Source organism: Mobula hypostoma, chromosome 3, assembly GCF_963921235.1.
Source record: "Mobula hypostoma chromosome 3, sMobHyp1.1, whole genome shotgun sequence".
NCBI classification, from domain to species: Eukaryota; Metazoa; Chordata; class Chondrichthyes; order Myliobatiformes; family Myliobatidae; genus Mobula; species Mobula hypostoma.
This window is the reverse complement of record NC_086099.1, coordinates 215,578,810-215,599,630: the sequence shown is the minus strand read 5'-3', so window position 1 is coordinate 215,599,630 and position 20,821 is coordinate 215,578,810. Positions and strand designations below refer to the sequence as shown.

The window sequence follows — 20,821 nt, the reverse complement described above, 5'->3', positions numbered from 1 at the left end:
TGGACCACGTGAAAGCATATCATTTTCCCCCCAAGGAAAGGGGAGGCAGTGAAGTGCTAAAAACAAGAGGGCATTGTTTAATATCAGAAGCAATAGATTTAAAAGGGACATCAGGGGCAGCTTCTTCATGCAAAGGGTAGTGCGTATTTGGAATAAGTTGCCAGAAATGGCTTTAGAGGCTGGAACATCAGCAACAACTAAAAGTCATCTAGATATTTACTTGGATAGGAGGAGTTCAGAGGACTATGGGCCAAGTTGGGGTGGAGATACAGGTATATCTCTACCAAAGGAGGTGCAAGGCTCTCCTTCCCTCCTCTAGCCTGCAGGTCACCCTTGGACAAGGTGCAGCACCTGTTTAGCCCCTCCCCCTCGACCAGGGTCACGTGTAGCCACAGGAGCAGGTGGTGGATGGTCGTATGAGTAGCTGGTGCACATCACAAGTCTTGGTTAAGCAACCATTGAAGCCAGACAGGCAGTCTCTTTAGACTATTGATAATGGCTGAGGTCACCCATCTTGTAAAGGCACTGCCCAGAAGAAGGCAATTGCAAACCACTTCTGTGGAAAAATTTGCCAAGAACAATCATGGTCATAGACAGTGACTGGCCACATCATATGACAAGGCACATGCACGTAATGATGATGATGATGATGAAATACCCGGGCAGATTTGCCTAGCTCAGTGTCAAAACAGTCAGCATGGTTGAGTTGGGGCAAAGGGCTTGTTTCCATGCTGTATGACTCTATGACTAGAAAGTGTATCATTATAAGGTAGTGACAGAGAGGTGGCTGAACAGGTTTTCCTGACCACCTGATGCTCAAGGTTGAAGGGATTTATGGAGAAACAGACTGAAGAGCAAGGTGTCTTAGAAAGAAAGATTAGTTTTATTTGTCACAGGTACATTGAAATGTACAGTGAAATGTGTTGTTTGCATCAATTACCAACAGTCTGCGGATGTGCTGGGGAGCCCACGTGTCTCGCTGCGTATCCAGCACCAACATAGCACGTCCAAAATTTACTAACCATAACCCCTCAGTCTTTGGAACATGGGAGGAAACTGGAGCACGAGGAGGAGACCCACTCAGTCACAGGGAGAACGTACAGCAGCCGGATTGGACCTGATCTCTGGTGCTTGTAAGCATCACGCTAACCAGACTGATGAGGATTGAAGGCTCTCAGCCTGAAACCACGACTGTTTATTCCCCTCCATAGATGCTGCCTGACCTGCTGAGTTCCTCCCACATTTTGTGTGTGTTACAATGTACTTGGCCAGGGGAAGATTTGCATGCTTTATGGCATGTGCGCGTCATTGCCGAAACCAGCATTAATTGCCCTTGAGAAGGTGGGGATGAACCTCCTTCCTGAACTGCAGCAGTCCATCTGGTGAAAGTTTGCCCACAGAACTCCTGTAGATCTCACTATAGACCCAGAGTTAAGATGTACTCTCATCTTCAATGACACCTTAATTCAGAACATAGCCATTTGGCTGCCAAGAAGGTTTCAATTTTACTGTTGCCATGGAGACAGTTAATAGGCTACCTTCATAACCTTGTTAAGCTCATACAGTATATTCCAAATAACAGCTGGTCCTCTGGGCTCTCAGGCTGTACAAACAGATACATCAAAGATTAACTTGATTACACTTTAGTTGTAAGCAGGCCAGTCATTAGAATGAGACCCTCACATACTGGGCCTTTTACACAGGTTTGCATTCAGTGTAAATTCCTACCCCAAACTTTATTGAATATTGAAAGGATGTGGAGAAGATGTTTCCTATGGTGGGAGAGTCTAGGACCAGAGGACACAGCCTCAGAATAGAGGGATGTCCCCTTAGAAAGAGATGAAACGAAATGGTGAATCTGTCATTGTCACAGACGGCTGTGGAGGCCAAGTCATTAAGTTTATTTAAAACGGGGTTTGATAGATTCTTAATTAGTAACAGTATCAAAGGTTACAGGGAGAATGCAGGAGAATGGGGTTGAGAGGGACAATAATCAGCCATGATGGAATGGCGGAGCAGGTTTGATGGGCTGAGTGGCCTAATTCTGTTTCTATGTCTTATGGTCTTATGATCCATATTCCCATTATTTACCTTTGAATTATTTTTGAAGCATAGTCACTGTTATTAATTCCCTGGCATTAACATCCTTCCTGTCAATCTGCAGAACTGTGTTTTTTTAGGGTTAATCATTTTTAAAGCAGCTTGACATTGAAATACTGATGGTGTAATTATTTCTTTAGTGTAGAATCAATATTAAACACCCAGATTAAAGCCTTTGTCTTGGTGTCTGCTTGTGATAACGCAACAATAAAATGAGAAATATTGGCTGGATGTGACCTCCAGGATTTACAAAGAGCACTGTCATTTAAAGTCACAAGTTGAATTCAGTGGGTGTGGATATTCTGCAGTGTTTAACATTACCACAAGGTGTTTTGCATAGCTATCCAGCTCCTGGTGCAAGCAATTTGATTATTTTTCAAATTCAGTGAAAACAAGCCTATGTGCACGTGGCAATGCTCCAAAGCACAGCTCTGTGCAGCAACTTTGCACGACAAAGGACTCCAATGATGTTCTTTCTCAGATCAGTTTTGTACAGTTTGTTTTCTTGTGAACATTCCTTCTCTGATACTCTTTGATCCTGTTGCAGGTAATCTTTCCATTGCATCTACTTGTGTACACGACAATAAACTTGACTTTCAACTTTTTGAGTTTTACAAAAGGTTCTTTACCAAAGAACCTTATATGCAAGACTATAATCACCCACTAATTTAAAAAAATCTACCTCACATGCTCGCTGAATCACAAACACAAGTGATTCTGCAGATGCTGGCAATCGAGAGCAACACACACAAAATGCCGGAGGAACTCAGTAGGTCAGGCAGCATCTATGGAGGGGAATAAACAGTCGATGTTTTGGGCTGAGACCCTTCATCGGGACTGGAAAGGAAGAGGGAAGAGGCCAGAATATGAAGGTGGGGGAGGGCTAGGTATACAGGCTGTCAGGTAATAGGTTAGACCAGGTGAGGAGGAGGGGTGGCTGAAGTGAGAAGCTGGGAGGTGATAGCTAAAGGGCTGAAGAAGGAATCTGATAGGTCAGGATCATGGCAGAAAGGGAAAGAGGTGAGGCACCAGAGGGTGAGGAGAAGACCATAAGTCCATAAAACATAGGAGCACAATTAGGCCATTCCATCATGGCTGATCGCAGATCCCCCCCAACCTCATATACCTGCCTTCTCACCATATCCTTTGATGCCCTGGCTGATCAGGAAACAATCAACTTCTGCCATAAATATACCCACGTAATTGGCCTCCACCACAGTCTGTGGTAGAGCATTCCACAGATTCACTACTGTCTGGCAAAAAAAAAAATCCTCCTTACCTCTGTTCTAAAGGTCATCCCTCAATTTTGAGGCTGTGCCCTCTAGTTAGAAACATGGAAAACCTACAGCACAATACAGGCCCTTCAGCCCACAATGCTGTGCCGAACATGTCCTTACCTCAGAAATTACCTAGGGTTACACATAGACCTCTATTTTTCTAAGCTCCATGTACCTGTCCAGGAGTCTCTTAAAAGACCCTATCATGTCCGCCTCCACCACTGTCGCTGGCAGCCCATTCCACGCACTTATCACTCTCTGCATAAAAAACATACCCCTGACATCTCCTCTGTACCTACTTCCAAGCACCTTAAAACTGCCCTCTTGTGTTAGCCATTTCAGCCCTTGGAAAAAACCTCTGACTATCCACATGATCAATTCCTCTCATCATCTTATACACCTCTATCAGGTCACCTCTCATCCTCTGCCGCTCCAAGGAGAAAAGGCCAAATTCACTCAACCTTTTCTCTTAAGGCATGCTCCCCAATCCAGGCAACATCCTTGTAAATCTCCTCCACACCCTTTCTATGGTTTCCACGTCCTTCCTGTAGTGAGGTGACCAGAGCTGAGCACAGTACTCCAAGTGGGGTCTGACCAGGGTCCTATTTAACTGTGTAACATTACCCCTTGGCTCTTAAACTCAATCCCACGGTTGATGAAGGCCAATGCACTGTATGCCTTCATAACCACAGAGTCAACCTGCGCAGCAGCTTCGAGTCTCCTATAGGCTTGGACCCCTAGATCCCTCTGATCCTCCACACTGCCAAGAGTCTTACCATTGATACTATATTCTGCCATCATATTTGACCTAGCAAAATGAACCACCTCACACTTAACTGGGTTGAACTCCATCTGCCACTTCTCAGCCCAGTTTTGCATCCTATCGATGTCCTTCTGTAACCTCTGACAGTCCTCCACACTATCCACAACACCCTCAACCTTTGTGTCATCAGCAAATTTATTAACCTATCCCTCCACTTCCTCATCTAGGTAATTTATCAATATCATGAAGATCTGTCCCAGAACAGATCCCTGAGGCACACCACTGGTCACCAACCTGCATGCAGAATATGACCCGTCTACAACCACTCTTTGCCTTCTGTGGGCAATTCTGAATCCATAAAGCAAAGTCCCCTTGGATCCTGTGCCTCCTTTCTTTCTCAATAAGCCTTACATGGGGGTACCTTGTCACATGCCTTGTTGAAATCCACAAACACTACATCTACTGCTCTACCTTTATCAGTGTGTTTAGTCACATCCTCATAAAATTCAATCAGGCTCGTAACACATGACCTGCCTTTGATAAAGCCATGCTGACTATTCCTAATGGTATTATGCCTCTCCAAATGTTTATAAATCTTGCCTCTCAGTACCTTTTCCATCAACTTACCAACCACTGAAGGAAGACTCACTGGTCTATAATTTCCTGGGCTATCTCTTCTCCCTTTCTTTAATAAGGGAACAACATCTGCAACCCTCCAATCCTCCAGAACCTCTCCATCTCCAATGATGATGCAAAGAACATTGTCAGAGGCTCAGCAATTTCTTCCCTCGCCTCCCACAGTAGCCTGGGGTACATCTCATCCAGTCCCAGAGACTTATCCCACTTGATGCTTTCCAAAAGCTCCAGCACATCCTCTTTCTTAATGTCTATATGCTCAAGCTTTTCAATCCACTGTTAGTTTTCCCTACAATCAGCAAGATCCTTTTCCATAGTGAATACTGAAGCAAAGTATTCATTAAGTACCTTAGTTATTTCCTCCAGTTCCATACACACTTTTCCACTGTCACACTTGATTGGTTCTATTCTTTCACATCTTATCCTCTTGCTCTTCACATACTTGTAGAATGCCTTGGGATTTTCCTTAATCCTGCTCACCAGTGCCTTCTCATGTCCCCTTCTGGCTCTCCTAATTTCATTCTTAAGCTCCTTCCTGCTAGCCTTATAATCTTCTAGATCTCTATCATTACCTAGTTTTTTGAACCTTTCGTAAGCTTTTCTTTTCCCCTCGACTAGATTTTCAACAGCTTTTGTACTCCACGGTTCCTGTATCCTACTATCCTTTCCTTGTCTCATTGGAACATACTTATGCAGAACACCACACAGATATCCCCTGAACGTTTGCCACATTTCTGCCATACATTTCCCTGAGAACATCTGTTCCCAATTTATTCTTCCAAGTTCCTGCCTGATAGCTTCAAATTTCCCCTTACTCCAATTTCCTAACTTCTCTGTTCCTATCCCTCACCAATGCTATGGTAAAGGAGATAGAATTGTGATCACTATCTCCAAAATGCTCTCCCACTGAAAGACCTGACACCTGACCAGGTTAGTTTCCCAATACCAGATCAAGTACAGTTCTGAATACCTACACCATAGGAAACGTCCTCTCCACATCCACCTTATCTAGTCCTTTCAATATTTGGTAGATTTCAATGAGATCCCCACACGTTTTTCTAAATTCCGATGAGTTCAGGCCCCAACCTGCCAAACACTCTTTATATGTTAACCCCTTTATTCCTGGAATCATCCTCGTGAACCTCCTCAGGACTCTCTCCAATGACAACACATCCTTTCTGAGATATGGGGCCTAAAACTGTTGACAATACTCCAAGTGCAGCCTGACTAGTGTCTTATAAAGGCTCAGCAATATTTCCTTTCTTTTATATTCTATTCCCCTTGAAATAAATGCCAACATTGCATTTGCCTTCTTTACCACAGACTCAACCTGTAAATTGACCTTCTAGGAGCCTTGCACGAGGATTCCTAAGTCCTCAGTCTGATGTTTGACCCTTCTCCCCATTTAGATAATAGTCTGCACTATTGCTCCTTTTACAAAAATGCAATATCATACATTTCCCCACACTGTATTCCATCCGCCATGTTTTTGCCCATTTTTCCAATTTGTCTAAGTCCTACTGCAATCATATTGCTTTCTCAGCACTACCTACCCCTCCACCTATCATTGTATCATATGCAAACTTTGCCACAAATCCATCAATCCCATTATCCAAATCATTGACAAACATTGTGAAAAGTAGCGGTCCCAATACTGACCCCAGAGGAACACCACTAGTCACCGGCAGCCAACCAGAAAAGGCCCCTTTTATTCCTGCCTGCTGCCTCCTGCCTGTCAGCCATTCCGCTATCCATGCCAGTATCCTTCCTGTAATGCTATAGAATTTTATCTTGTTAAGCAGCCTCATGTGTGGCAACTTATCAAACACCTTATGAAAATCCAAGTAAATGACATTCACTGCCTCTCCATTGTCCAACTGCTTGTTACTTCCTTGAAGAACTTTAACAGATCTGTTAGGCAAGCTTTCCCTTGACAGAAACCATGCTGACTTTGACTTATTTTATCATTAGTCTCCAAGTCCCTCAAAATATCATCCTTAGTAATAGACTCCAACACTTTCCTGACCACTGGGGTTAGACTAACTGGCCTATAATTTTCTTTCTTTTGCCTTCTTCCCTTCTTAAAGAGTGACATGATATTTGCGATTCTCCATTCCTCCAGGACCATGCCAGAATCAAGTGATTCTTGAAAGATCATGACTAATGCATCTGTTATCTCTTCAGCAACCTCTCTCTCTGTTATCTCTTCAGCAACCTCTCTAAAGACTCTGGGATGTAGTCCATCAGGCCCAGGTGATTTATCCACCTTAAGATCTTTGAGTTTGCCTAGCATTTTTTCCTTTGTAATAGCAATGGCACTCATTCCCGCTCCCTGACACTCACAGACCTCTGGCACACTGCTAGTGTCTTCCACAGTGAAGGCAGATGCAAAGTACCCATTAAGTTCATCTGCCGTCTTTCTGTCCCCCATTACTACCTCACCAGCATCATTTACTAATATCAACTTTCACTTCCCTTTTACTCTTTATATAATCGAAAAAACTTTTAGTATCCTGCTTTATATAATTGGCTAGTTTGCCCTCATTATTTCATCTTTTCCCTTCTTACAGCTTTTTTTAGTTGCCTTTTGTTCAATTTTGAAAGCTTCACAATCATCAAACTTTCCATTCACTTTTGCTACCTTATATTCCTTTTCCTTGGCTTTTATGCAGTCCTTAAATTCCCTTGTCAGCCACCATTGCCTCCCCCTGCCATTTGAGAACTTCTTCCTCTGTGGGACATATCTATCCTGCGCCTTGTAAACTATTTCCAGAAACTTCAGCCATCACTGTTCTGCTGTCATCCCAGCCAGTATCCTCCTCCAATCCACCTGGGCAAGCTCCTCTCATGCCTCTGTAATTCCCTTTATTCCATTGCAATACTGACACATGTGACTTATGCTTCTCCCTCTCAAACTGCAGAATAAATTCAACCATATTATGATCACTGTTTCCTAAGGGTTCCTTTACGTTAAACTCCCTAATAAAATCTGGATTATTACACAACACCCAATCTAAGATAGCCTTTCCCTGAGTAGGCTCAAGCACAAGCTGCTCTAAAAAGCCATCTCGTAGGCATTCAACAAATTCCCTCTCTTGTGATCCAACACCAACCAGATTTTCCCAAACTCCTTGCAATTGTGACATTACTCTTATTTCATGCCTTTTCCAGCTCCCTTTGCAATCTTAACCACGCATCTTGGCTACTATTTGGAGGCCTATATATGATTTCCATAAAGCTTTTTTCACACTTGCAATTTCTTAACTCCACCCACAAAGATTCAACATTCTTTGACTATATGTCGCCTCTTTCTAAAGATGTAATTCCATCTGTTAACAACAGAGCCACACCAGCGCCTATGCCTTCCTGACTGTCCTTTCAATACAAAGTATACCCTTTGATGTTAAGGTCCCAACAATTGCCTTCTTTCAGCCACAACTCAGCGATGCCCATAATGTCATACCAACTAATCTCTAATTGCGCCACAAATTCATCCACCTTATCCCAAACTCTACACGCATTTAAATACAGCACCTTCACTCCTACATTCTTCGCCCTTTCAGGAGAATCAAGAGAAGATAAGGGGTAAGAGGGGAACCAGAATGAGGAATGGAAAAAGATAATTATTATTGAGGGGCATTATAAGGATTACCCCTCAATAATAATTATCAGTTAGGCACAGAGAGAAATGCATTTACTGGCAATCACTTTTTTTGTCCCAACTAACAAGCATATGAATTTACACAACTGAATATTTACAAGATTTCCCTGACTCTCCATGGACAGTCAAAGAAGAGAAAAGGTAATACCCAGGAAAAAGTCTGCGCTGCCCAGGTGTTCCTCATGATTCCAATGTGATCCCCACATGTCCAGCGCGGGATCCTCCATATCTATGATGCTTAGTCTCCGGAGAGTTGTCGCTGCCTGTGCTCCCCAAATCTTCCATTCTTATTCTTTTCCTTATCAGATCAATCAATAATGTTTCAATTTCAAACAAGAGAAAATCTGCAGATGCTGGAAATCCAAGCGACACACACAAAATGCTGGAGGAACTCAGCAGGCCAGGCAGTATGTATGGAAAAGAGCACAGTTGATGTTTCAGGTCGAGGCCCTTCGGCAGGACTGTTTCAATTTTGTTGGCTTGAGGTCATCTGCCTGACCTGTGTCAGGGCTACAAACAACATTGCTTTATGGCTATTTCCTTCAGCCTTGTGCCTTTTGTTCTGTCCAATTCAGACTGGTTCACTCCACTCTAACCAGGTCACCCATTCACTGGGCCCAGTCCACCAGATTACAGGCTGTTCCTTCTGCAACCTGCCATTTTACATAATAAACAGTTTTTTTTACCTGAGAATTGTCTCAGGGATAGCAGATCATTAGCAGAAACTCTTTGTGTCCACGTTCAACTGCTCTGAATCAATTCACCAACCAGTTCACAAAATGGCATCTGTGAGGACAGTCTCACAAAATGGCCACCTCCATTCCTGCCACCACATGACCAACACAAAGACTTTTGTTTTGTCAGTTTTCACTGCCCTTACCTCATTCCTGACCACTGATTTGCAGATTGTAGTTCTTTCAGGCCAACAGGGGGAAGAATTACCGGAAATGTGAGAAATTGATGCTCATGCCGCCAGGTTGGAGGCTACCCGGATGGAATGTGAGGTGTTGCTACTCCAATCTGAGAGCGACCTCATTGTGGCAGTAGAGCAGTTTATGTCGAAAGGGAATGTGAAGTGGAATTAAAATTAGTGGTCACTGGGAAATTCAGTAGGCATCGACCACTCACTTGTAAACACATGACAGAGGGGGCAGCACTGGACTTCCTTTTGTGAAATGAGGCAGGGCGAGTGATTGTCAGTGGGGGGGGGCAGCTTTTTCTATTCCTTTTCTAAAAGAGCTTTATTCAGCGATTACAGCATCACATCATTACGACACTACAGCATTCTATGATTCACACTGTTTACAGTCAAGAGTTTCACGTTACAACGCTGTCATCTCTCTCCAGAATACACTCAGGCATCTGTGGTACCCATCAGTGCCAGAAAGCCCCAGGTGTACCCGTGGACAGTGGCAGTGCTTGCTCTCTCCACAGACACACGAGCATAGACCTAACCCCTAGAAGAGTGACAGGCACTTTGAGACCAGTTAGATTTTAAATTGTTATGGAACATCTCAAAACTTTTATGCCATTTTAAAAGTTTCTTCCCACAGGCAATTTATCTGATCGACCATTCTAGTTAGCTACCCCACCCCTTCTGTCTATTACTCCTGTCAGTGAACTGTAAACATTTTAACCACCTTTTTATAATGCTGTTTACATTGTAAATACAACCTGGTATTTATATACATTATATTCTATAGCCATACTTTAACATCTAACTTTATTTTTTACTGATCCTTTATTCTTTATGACTGTTGAATGTTTTTTTATGTTGCATGTCACACCCTGACCAAGGCTCTACAGCAAATTCCTAACACATGTAAATGCACAGGGTGAATGAAGTTGAAAAGGACAGGTCGGGTGCAAAAGTTAAAATCCTGAATTGAGATAAGGAAATTTTTTAAGGAATGAGACAGGACCTTGCACAGTTTGATTGGGAGAGGCTGCTTGCAGGTGAAGGGACCTCTGGCAAGTGGGAGGTCTTTCACAGTGAGATAGGGAAGAGTTCAGTGACAGCGTGTCCCTGTCAGAGCAAAAGGCAAGGCTGGCAGGATTGGGAACCCTGGTGGACAAGGGATATTGAGGCTCTGGGTTTCTGGGTTTGGAAAAGGAGAGGCGTGTTACAGGCATAGGCAAACTGGGATCAAGTAAATCGCTTGAGCAGTATAAGAGGAAAACCAGTAGGGCGAAGAGGGCATTTGATACTTTGATAGATAAGGTAAAGGAGAATCCTAAGAGACTCAACAGTCAGGGTTTGGGGGGGGGTGAAGAGTAAGGGTGTCACCATTACAGCTCAGGGCATCGAGTTTGGAGCTCAATTCTGGCACCGTCTGTAAGGAACTCATATGTTCTCCCTGTGACTGCGTGGGCTTCCTCTGGGTATTCCGGTTTCCTCCCACAGTCCAAAGATGTACCAGTTAGTGGGTTAATTGGTCATTGTAAATTGTCCTGTGATTAGGCCAGGGTGAAATAGGTAGATTGCTATGCAGCACAGCTTGTTGGGTGACAAGGCCTGTTCTGTTCTGTATCTCTAAATAAAAAATCTCTGGGTCTGGCCAAGTTTGACCTTCGGAAAGCCGGGAGAGAAACTGCAGTGGCACAGCAGGGACATTTGCAACATCCTCAGGCAAGGGTAAGGGCGCAGAAGACTGGAAAGTGGAGAATATTGTGCATTTATTTAAAACATCTGTAAGGACAAGGCAGAGAAACTACAGGCTGGTGAGCCTAACATGGAGAGGAGATTTTGAGGGACAGGATCTACCAACATTTGGAAAGGCAAAGACTGATTAGGGATAGTCAGTCAACAGGAATTCTGTAGATGCTGGAAATTCAAGCAACACACATCAAAGTTGCTGGTAAATGCGGCAGGCCAGGCAGCATCTCTAGGAAGAGGTACAGTCGACGTTTCAGGCCGAGACCCTTCATCAGAGTTAGTAAGGGATTTGAAAGTGGGAGGGCGAGGGGAAATTAGTCCTTACTCTTAATAATTTCTCCTTTGGCTCCTCCCACTTCCTCCAAACTAAAGGTGTAGCTATGGGCACCCGTATGGGTCCTAGCTATGCCTGCCTTTTTGTTGGCTTTGTGGAACCATCTATGTTCCGTACCTATTCTGGTATCTGTCCCCCACTTTTCCTTCGCTACATCGACGACTGCATTGGCGCTGCTTCCTGCACGCATGCTGAGCTCGTTGACTTTATTAACTTTGCCTCCAACTTTCACCCTGCCCTCAAGTTTACCTGGTCCATTTCCAACACCTCCCTCCCCTTTCTAGATCTTTCTGTCTCTATCTCTGGAGACAGCTTATCCACTAATGTCTACTATAAATCTACTGACTCTCACAGCTATCTAGACTATTCCTCTTCTCACCCTGTCTCTTGCAAAAATGCCATCCCCTTCTCGCAATTCCTCCGTCTCCGCCGCATCTGCTCTCAGGATGAGGCTTTTCATTCCAGGACGAGGCAGATGTCCTCCTTTTTTAAAGAAAGGGGCTTCCCTTCCTCCACCATCAACTCTGCTCTCAAACGCATCTCCCCCATTTCACGCACATCTGCTCTCACTCTATCCTCCCGCCACCCCACTAGGAATAGGGTTCCCCTGGTCCTCACCAGCCTCCGGGTCCAACATATTATTCTCCGTAACTTCCGCCACCTCCAACGGGATCCAACCACTAAGCACATCTTTCCCTCCCCTGACTCTGCTTTCCGCAGGGATCACTCCCTACGCGACTCCCTTGTCCATTCATCCCCCCCCATCCCTCCCCACTGATCTCCCTCCTGGCACTTACCTTTGTAAGCGGAACAAGTGATACACATGCCCTTACACTTCCTCCCTTACCACCATTCAGGGCCCCAGACAGTCCTTCCAGGTGAGGCAACACTTCACCTGTGAGTCGACTGGGGTGATATACTGCGGCTGGTGCTCCCGATGTGGCCTTCTATATATTGGCGAGACCCAACGCAGACTGGGAGACCGCTTTGCTGAACACCTACGCTCTGTCCGCCAGAGAAAGCAGGATCTCCCAGTGGCCACACATTTTAACTCCACATCCCATTCCCATTCTGACATGTCTATCCACGGCCTCCTCTACTGTAAAGATGAAGCCACACTCAGGTTGGAGGAATGACACCTTATATTCTGTCTGGGTAGCCTCCAACCTGATGGCATGAACATCGACTTCTCTAACTTCCGCTAATGCCCCACCTCCCCCTCATACCCCATCCGTTATTTATTTTTATGCACACATTCTTTCTCTCTCTCTCTCCTTTTTCTCCCTCTGTCCCTCTGACTATACCCCTTGCCCATCCTCTGGGTTCCCCCCCCCTTGTCTTTCTCCCCGGGCCTCCTGTCCCATGATCCTCTCATATCCCTTTTGCCAATCACCTGTCCAGCTCTTGGCTCCATCCCTCCCCCTCCTGTCTTCTCCTATCATTTTGGATCTCCCACTCCCCCTCCCACTTTCAAATCTCTTACTAATTCTTCCTTCAGTTAGTCCTGACGAAGGGTCTCGGCCTGAAATGTCAACTGTACCTCTTCCTAGAGATGCTGCCTGGCCTGCTGCGTTCACCAGCAACTTTGATGTGTGTTGCAGGGATAGTCAGTGGGGCTTTTGCATGGGAATTTGAATGATACTGTTGGTGTTGTCTCCGTGGACTTTAACAAGGTTGAAAAAGTCTCACATGGTATGTTAGTCCAGAAGATTATCCTGTAGGGTAATGCAATGGGTGGAAACATGTATAATTCACAACCACTGACATTGAGTTGGGATTCCCTTTAAGAGGCTGGTCTGATGTGATGACATAATCATGTGAAGTTTTTTACTGGGCTTTATGATCTGTGTTTGGAGGACAATAAAGGAGTTGTTATCATTTCCCTTAAACTTAAAACACCCCTGGGTTTTTATTTGCAAAAACCTAATGTACTACATGAGATCTAGAGCAGGCTAGCTAATTGGTTACAAAATTGACTTGGTGGAAGAAGAACAGAGGGTTGTTTTCCAGCTTGGAGGACTGTGATCAGTGGTGTGCTTCAGGGATCAGAGCTGCATTCATTGTTGTTTGCCATCTATATTAACAATTTGGATCAGAATGTAGTTGGCATGGATAGCAAGTTTGCATATGACACCAGAATTGATGGTATAGTAGATAGTGATTCAGGGAAACCAATTTCATGACAGAAGCCAGTGATGTTAAATCTGATTCTGATTCTGATCTGGGGAAATAGGCGAAAATGGCCAAAGAATTCCCACTGCAGTCTGTAAGGAGGGTGCACGTTGTTCTTGTTACCATGTAGGCTTCATCCAGATGCTCCAGTTTCCTCCCACGTTCCAAGGACATACGGATTAAGGTTAGTGAATTGTGGGCACGCTATGTTGGCACAGGAAGCTTGGTGATATTTGCAGGCTGCCCCCAACACATCATCAGACTGTGTTGGATGTTGGCACAAAATGACATAGTTCACCATATGTTTCGATGTACCTGTGCAAATAAAGTTAATCTTGAAGATGGAATTTCACTCAGACATTGGCATTGCACATCGTTGGACTGCGTTGGTCGTCGACGCAAACGATGCATTTCACTGTATATTTTGATGTACGTGTGACAAATAAAGCCACTTTAAGGTGGAATTTAACTCAGGCAAATGTGAGGTGTAGAGGAACCCACAAAAAATGCTGGAGGAACTCAGCAGGTCAGGCAGTACCTGTGGGAATGAATAAACAGTCAACATTTTGAGCCGAGACCCTTCATAAGTACTGGAAAGGAAGGAGGAAGAAGCCGGACTAAGGAGATGGGGGCAGGGGAAGGAGGAGAAGCTAGAAGATGATAGGTGAAGCCAGGTGGGTGGGTGGGGCGGGGGGAGAGATGAAGAACAAAGCCGGGAACTGATAGGTGGAAAAGGTAAAGGCCTGGAGAAGAAGGAGCCTCATAGGAGAGGAGAGTGGATCAAGGGAGGAAGGAAAGGAGGAGGGTCACTAGGGGGAGGTGATAGGCAGGTGAGGAGAAGACAAGAGGTAAGAGGGGAGCCAGAGTGGGGAATTGAAGACAAAGGAAGGGGGAGGAGAAAATCTTACCCTGAAGCTGGAAAAGTCAACGTTCATGCCATCAGGTCATTAAGCTGGAAAAGGTACAGAAAAGATTCACAACGATGTTACCAGGACTGGGTGGCTTTAGTTATAAGGAAAGCCTGGACATCCGGTACCACTTTCCCCTGGAGTACTGGAGGCTGAAGGGTGACATTATAAAGTCAAGAGAGTCATAGATAAGGTGGTTGGTCACAGTCTTTTCCCCAGGGTAGGGAATCAGAATCAGGTTTAATAGCACTGGCTTATTTAGTGAAATTTGTTCTTATTCAGCAGCAACACACTGCAATACATGATAATAAAACCTGTGACTTTTCTATATAGTTAAATAAATTAAGTTGTGCAAAAGGAGTAAAAAAGTAGTGGGGTAGTTTTCATGGGTTCAGTGTCCATTCAGAAATCGGATGGCAGAGGGGAAGAAGCTGTTCCTGAATTGTTGAGTGTGTGTCTTCAGGCTCCTGTACCTCCTTCCTGAAGCAACGAGCTGAGGTCATGACCTGCATGATGGGGTCCTTAATGACAGGTGCCGCCTTTTTGAGACATTGCTCCTTGAAGATGTCCTCGATGCTCGGGAGGCTAGTGCCCACATTGGAGCTGACTGAGCTCATTTCAATCCTATGCAGTACCGCCTCCTCCCCCAACCCCATACCAGACGGTGATGTAGCCACGGTACATCTGTAGGAATCTGCGAGTGTCTTTGGTGACATACCAAACCTCCTAAAACTTCTAAATGAAATATAGCCACTGTTGTGCCTCCCTTGTAACTGCATTGATAAGTTGGGCCAAGGATAGCTCCTCAAAGATCTATCCTGGATCTGTCTATCCTGTGACAGTCCTAATGTTCTCAGAGGAATATCACAGGAAAGTCCAACAGATTCTGGATGATCACGCCTCACAACGTAGAGCAGTTCCTTCTACTTCGATTAACCCGGAGAGTCTCCACAAGAAAATGAGACAATTACGCACAATGTTCCTACAGAATGGCTACGAGGTGAAGGAAATCAATCGGGCCCTTAAAATGGCCGACAGGAAAACCAGGAAACCTAACAACAAGAAGGAACCTGTCGCCACTGCCCGGTTTCCCTGTATTTCTATGGATTCTGGAAGGATCCCCAGGATCCTGAAGAAATACCATATTAATATCATCCACAAGCCTGTAAGAAAGCTGAAATCACTGCTTACGCAGGTCAAAGATGAACTGGGACTCAGGATGGCTGGTATTTAATTTTAACAAAGATGAAGGTTTCGCTCTAAGAACTGGACTTCGATTGTACACAAGGTGGGACAGCAGAAAGCTGATTGGATGAGGACCAACCAACCAGGTGGGACAGACGACAGGGGTATAAATACCACCGGACTAGACATGCCCAGGCATCATCCCTGATGAAGATGGCAGAGTTTGTCATTGAAACGTTGGTTCAAATTGATGCCTGTACCTGGCTGGAAGCCCGAGAAAAGTTTATTCATCCACAAAGATGTTGACACCCAGGAACTTGAAATTGGTCACCCTTTCCATCTCTGATCCCTCAATTAGGACTAGTGTATTCCCTTATCTCACCTTTTCTGAAGTCCACAATCAATTCTTTGGTTTTACTGATGTGGAGTGCAAGGTTGTTGCTGTGACACCACTCAACCAGCTGATCTGCCTTGCTCCTGTACGCCTCATCAGTACCATCTGAAATTCTGCCAGCAATAGTGTTGTCAGCAAATTTATGGACGGCATTTGATGTGCCTAGCCACATAAACATGGGAGTCTAAAACTAGAAGGCATAGGTTTAAGATGGGAGGGGAAGGACCTGAAAGGGTCCCAAGTGGCAACATTTTCCACATAGGAAGTAGTTGGCATATGGGACAAACTGTCGAGATGGATGCAATTACAGCAGAAAAAAGATACTTAGACAGGGATATTTGCCAAAAAAAAAGGACAGTGGGACCAGCTCAGCTCAGGTAGACAACCTGGTCAGCATGGGAGGGATGGACTGAAGGGGGCCTGTTTCAGTGCGGTACAACTCTGTGACATGTAACATGCATGGAGTTAACATCCCAGGATAGAGTCATAGAAAAGTACAGCACCGAAACCGGCCCTTTGGCCCATCTGGTCCATGCCAAATCATTTAAACTCCCTACTCCCATCAACCTGCACTGCAACCATCGCCCTCCATACCCCTACCATCCATACTTCTCTTAAATGTTGAAACCGAGCTCAAATGCACCACTTGTGCTGTCAGCTCGTTCCACGCTCTCACAACCCTCTAAGTGACAAAGTTTACCTTCATGTTCCCCTCCTCACCTTTCAGCCCATTTTCTCAACTGGTCCAGTTCCAGCTGCAAGTCATGTTAGCCTTCCTCGCCGTCCACTACACCCCCATAGTGTAATGTGAAATATGCAGGAAGGGACACTCTCACACCCACAGAAATTATCTATAGCCTTGACTCAACTGTGGATTCATATGTTTAAATGGAGCATATTTAAATGCCCCATAATATCATCCCCTGGTACTTCTGACAGTTTACACAGAGATCTCAGCCAGATGGGAAATTTAGATCAGGAGTAAGTTAAAGTCAGTACTGCCTGGAGTCCCCAGTAGCTGAGAGGGACGACATGAGCATTGTCAAGTTACTCCAAGGTAGAAAAGAGAGTTTGTGTCTTTATGTCCTTTTGACTGGAGATCTTTGGTGGTGGTGGACCTCAGCCATATATACCAAGTGAATGCTGTGTGATTCTTATCTGGTCATCGTAAAAAAAAACAGGTATATTTAATCATTCCTTTGGGGGAAAGGACACAAAAACATACAGACAAGGTGAACTGGATTGGACTCAAGAAACTGACAAGTTGCCCTTGAACTTAGAATATACCTGGTTGCATGTTACAAAGATGGCAGAGGCATTGAATGAAGTAAAAATAAATTACAATAGAACTGGGAGTTTGATAAATGTCAAATATTTGAGGGTATTACTTTAAAGGGAGGGGAAAATTTAGAGGAGATATGGGAGGCAAGATTTTTTTTGTGGGCACCACAAGGATGAGTTGGAATGAAGGGATAGTTTTAATGCTGCATCAGTCCATGATTCTGTGAGGCTGTGGTCAGTCATGCCAGTATGTGAATGGGAGGTGACATTAAAATGGCCAGCCAATAGGAGTTCCTGGCTGCTGTGGTGGACGGAGTGAAGGGGCTCGAGAAATCAGTCCCCAAATCTGCATCGGGTCTCACTGATGTAGCAGAGGTCGCACAGGAGCACAGGATGCAAATAAATGACGATGGATTCGCATGCGAAGCACTGCCTCACCTGGAGGGACTTTTAGGGCCCTGAATGGAGTGAGGGAGGTGGCAGGGGCAGATGTAGCAGTTAGCACAGTTGCATATATGGCTGGAGGGGGGGAGTCAATGGGGAGGAGCAAATGGACAAGTGGAGTCACAGAGAGAATGAGCTCAGAAAGCAGAGGGCAGGAGGGAGCGGAAGATGTGCCTGGTGGTGGGATGCTGTTGGAAATAACGGAAGTGGTGGGGAAATCTATGTTGAATGCAGAGGCTCTTGGGATGGCAGGTGAGGACAAGGGTTATCCTATCCCTATTACGTTGGGAGGGGAATGGGGTGAGGGCAGACATACAGGACATAGGAGCAGAGTTAGGCCATAATGTCTGCCCCACCATTCTATCATTTTCCCTCTCAACCCCATTCTCCTGCCTTCTCCCCTTACCCTTTAGTGCCCTTACTAATCAAGAACATTTCAACCTCCGCTTTAAATATACCCAATGACTTGGCCTCCACGGCCATTTGTGGCAATGAATTCCACAGATTCTCCACCCTCTGGTTAAAGAAATTCCTCCTTGTCTCTGTTCTAAAGGACATCCTTGTATTTTGAGGCTATGCCCTCTGGCCCTAGACTCCCCCACTATAGCAAACATCCTCTCCATGTCCACTCTATCCTGGCCTTTCAGTAGAGGGGGAAACCATTATTTTTTTTTAAAAAGAGGACATTTCAGATGTTCTCGAATGAAAAGCTTCATATTGAGAACAGATGGGAACATGTATTTGATGTTCTCTATTTCCACTTAGAAATTGATTGAAAAAGCATAAACTCATTTTATACAAAATTCTTAGAGCTTGAGGAGATGAGGGTTAAACATTGCAAGGTATAGCAGACTGAATCACCATGGGTTTCCTTGGAGCAGAGGATGAAACATGACTTGATAGAGGTGTATAAGATAAGAGTTGGAGATAGAGTGGACAGCCAGTGCCTTTTTCCCAGGGCAGAAATGGCTAATACAAGACAACATAATTTTAACATTATTGGAGGAAAGTATGGGGGGGGGTGGTCAAAGGAAGTTTTTTTTAATACAGAGAGTGGTTGGTGCGTGGAACGTTAGAATCAGATTCAGGTTTAATATCACCGCCATATATTGTGAAATTTGTTAACTTAGTGGCAGCATTTTGATGCAATACATGATAAATATAGAAAAAATTAAACCAATTATTGTAAGTATATATGTGTGTATTAAATAGTTAAATTAAAAATAGTGCAAAAGCAAAAAAAGTGAGGTAGTGTTCATGGGTTCAATGTCCATTTAGGAATCGGATGACAGAGGGGCAGAAGCTGTTGCTGAAGCGCTGAGTGTGTGTCTTCAGGCTTCTGTACCTCCTACCTGATGGTAACAATGAGAAGAGGGCATACCCTGGGTGATGGGGGTCCTTAATGATGGACGCTGCCATTCTGAGGCATTGCTCCCCAAGGATGTTTTGGATACAATGGAGGCCAGTATCCATGATGGAGCTGACTAATTTTAAACTTGGCCATCCAGCTAGAAGGTCGAACCTCCTTTCGGGTGAACAGAACTGCTGTGACCTCCAGCAAGACCTGTGGAGGAGGTCTCCGTGTCTATCTCTGTAACTGGTGTGTGAACGCCTTGGTAGTCATGGCCCACTGCTCACCGTAGACAGAGTTTTTAATGGTGAAGTGCAGGCCCTTCTACCTACTGAGGGAGTTCACTGCTGGTTTATATTCCCCCCTGTGCTGGTACTGGGGCTGCTCTATGGTGCAATCTGCAGCCTCAAAGCTACTCATCCCAATGCTGTCTTCTTTGTTGCTGGTGACTTTAATTATGCCAACTTAAAAAGAGTCCTGCCCAAGTTCTACCAGCTTGTCAACTTCGCAACCAGAGGCAGTGGTATATTAGACCTGCTTTATACTCACAGTCGTGGAGCCTACAAGGCTATCCCCCATCCTCGCCTCGGATACTCAGACCACGCATTGTTGTACATATGTACAGCCAAATGTCAGTAAACTTGGACTTGAACATATGAACATAAATTGAATTTCTTATGTCCTTCAAATTGCAGGTGTAAGTAAACAAGCCAGAAGAGAATTGTTCAATCTACCTATCAAAACTGTGCCTGTCAACTGCCCAGTCAATAAACCTCCAGCACTTGAAGAAGACCTTCCCGTCAACAATATCATGCTTGCCTTTCCAAATAAAGACTATATCCGGGATAGTGAAACACCATGGCACATTCATCTAGATATTCACCGTGTGCTACTGGCTCAGAAAATGGGGCAAAAGAGTCAGGTGAAGGAAGACGAGAGGTCAGATGTTCAAAACCCCCAATTACCTGTGGTGAACAGAGGCATTTCAGTTGGTGAGGGTGACACATCAGATGACGACCAAAAATCCAATGGTGATGCCACAACGGTTTCCACCTGCAAAGCCGATGAGTTAAAGAAGACATTCCATTCATTCAACATCTATAATCACTATATCCCACAGATCAACAAAAGGTTTTCATTTCCAAATGAGAGGTCAAACATATGGGCAAGCAAAAATGGTCACGTAACCAGAATATCACCGATCACAAAAGGGGATTATTACCCATTCCCTCACATGAAAACTCCTAGGAAATCTGACACCGCCAAGGGCCTTGGTTTATACAATAAGTATTAAAATATTTCCAACTACGGTTCCCTCAGAAATGCAAAATACAAATGAAAACAACATCTGCTCCTTTCCAAGAACTTAATTTTGTTGTTTCTCTTTCTTTAGAAACTTCATGGAATCAATTTATTTAAAAAATGAAATAGCTCTTTAAGATAGGCTACTAAGTAAACAAAGTCAATCTCTGGGACAGTGGTGCCGGGACAGGCAACACATTGCGGGGTTACTTCCCTTGATCATAAACCTCATAAACCAGACCTGTGTGGTAGTGGAGTCCAAAGAATTTCAAAAAGTCCATGAGTGGGTCAGTAGTTTTATTTTAAAAGTGTCATTATAATTTATGTAAATTATGTAATAAAATAAACATTAACTGT

General features: G+C 44.4%; 1 protein-coding gene across 1 annotated transcript in view; it reads left to right on the top strand.

Moving 5' to 3' along the window:
* Positions 1–20,821, top strand: part of LOC134343664 (uncharacterized) — a 29,019-nt gene extending 8,198 nt beyond the window's left edge. Inside the window, exon 2 of the mRNA XM_063042428.1 lies at positions 19,858–20,821. Coding sequence (XP_062898498.1) covers positions 19,858–20,456 — 599 coding nt within the window. The 3' untranslated portion in view covers positions 20,457–20,821. The remainder of the gene's footprint in view (positions 1–19,857) is intronic.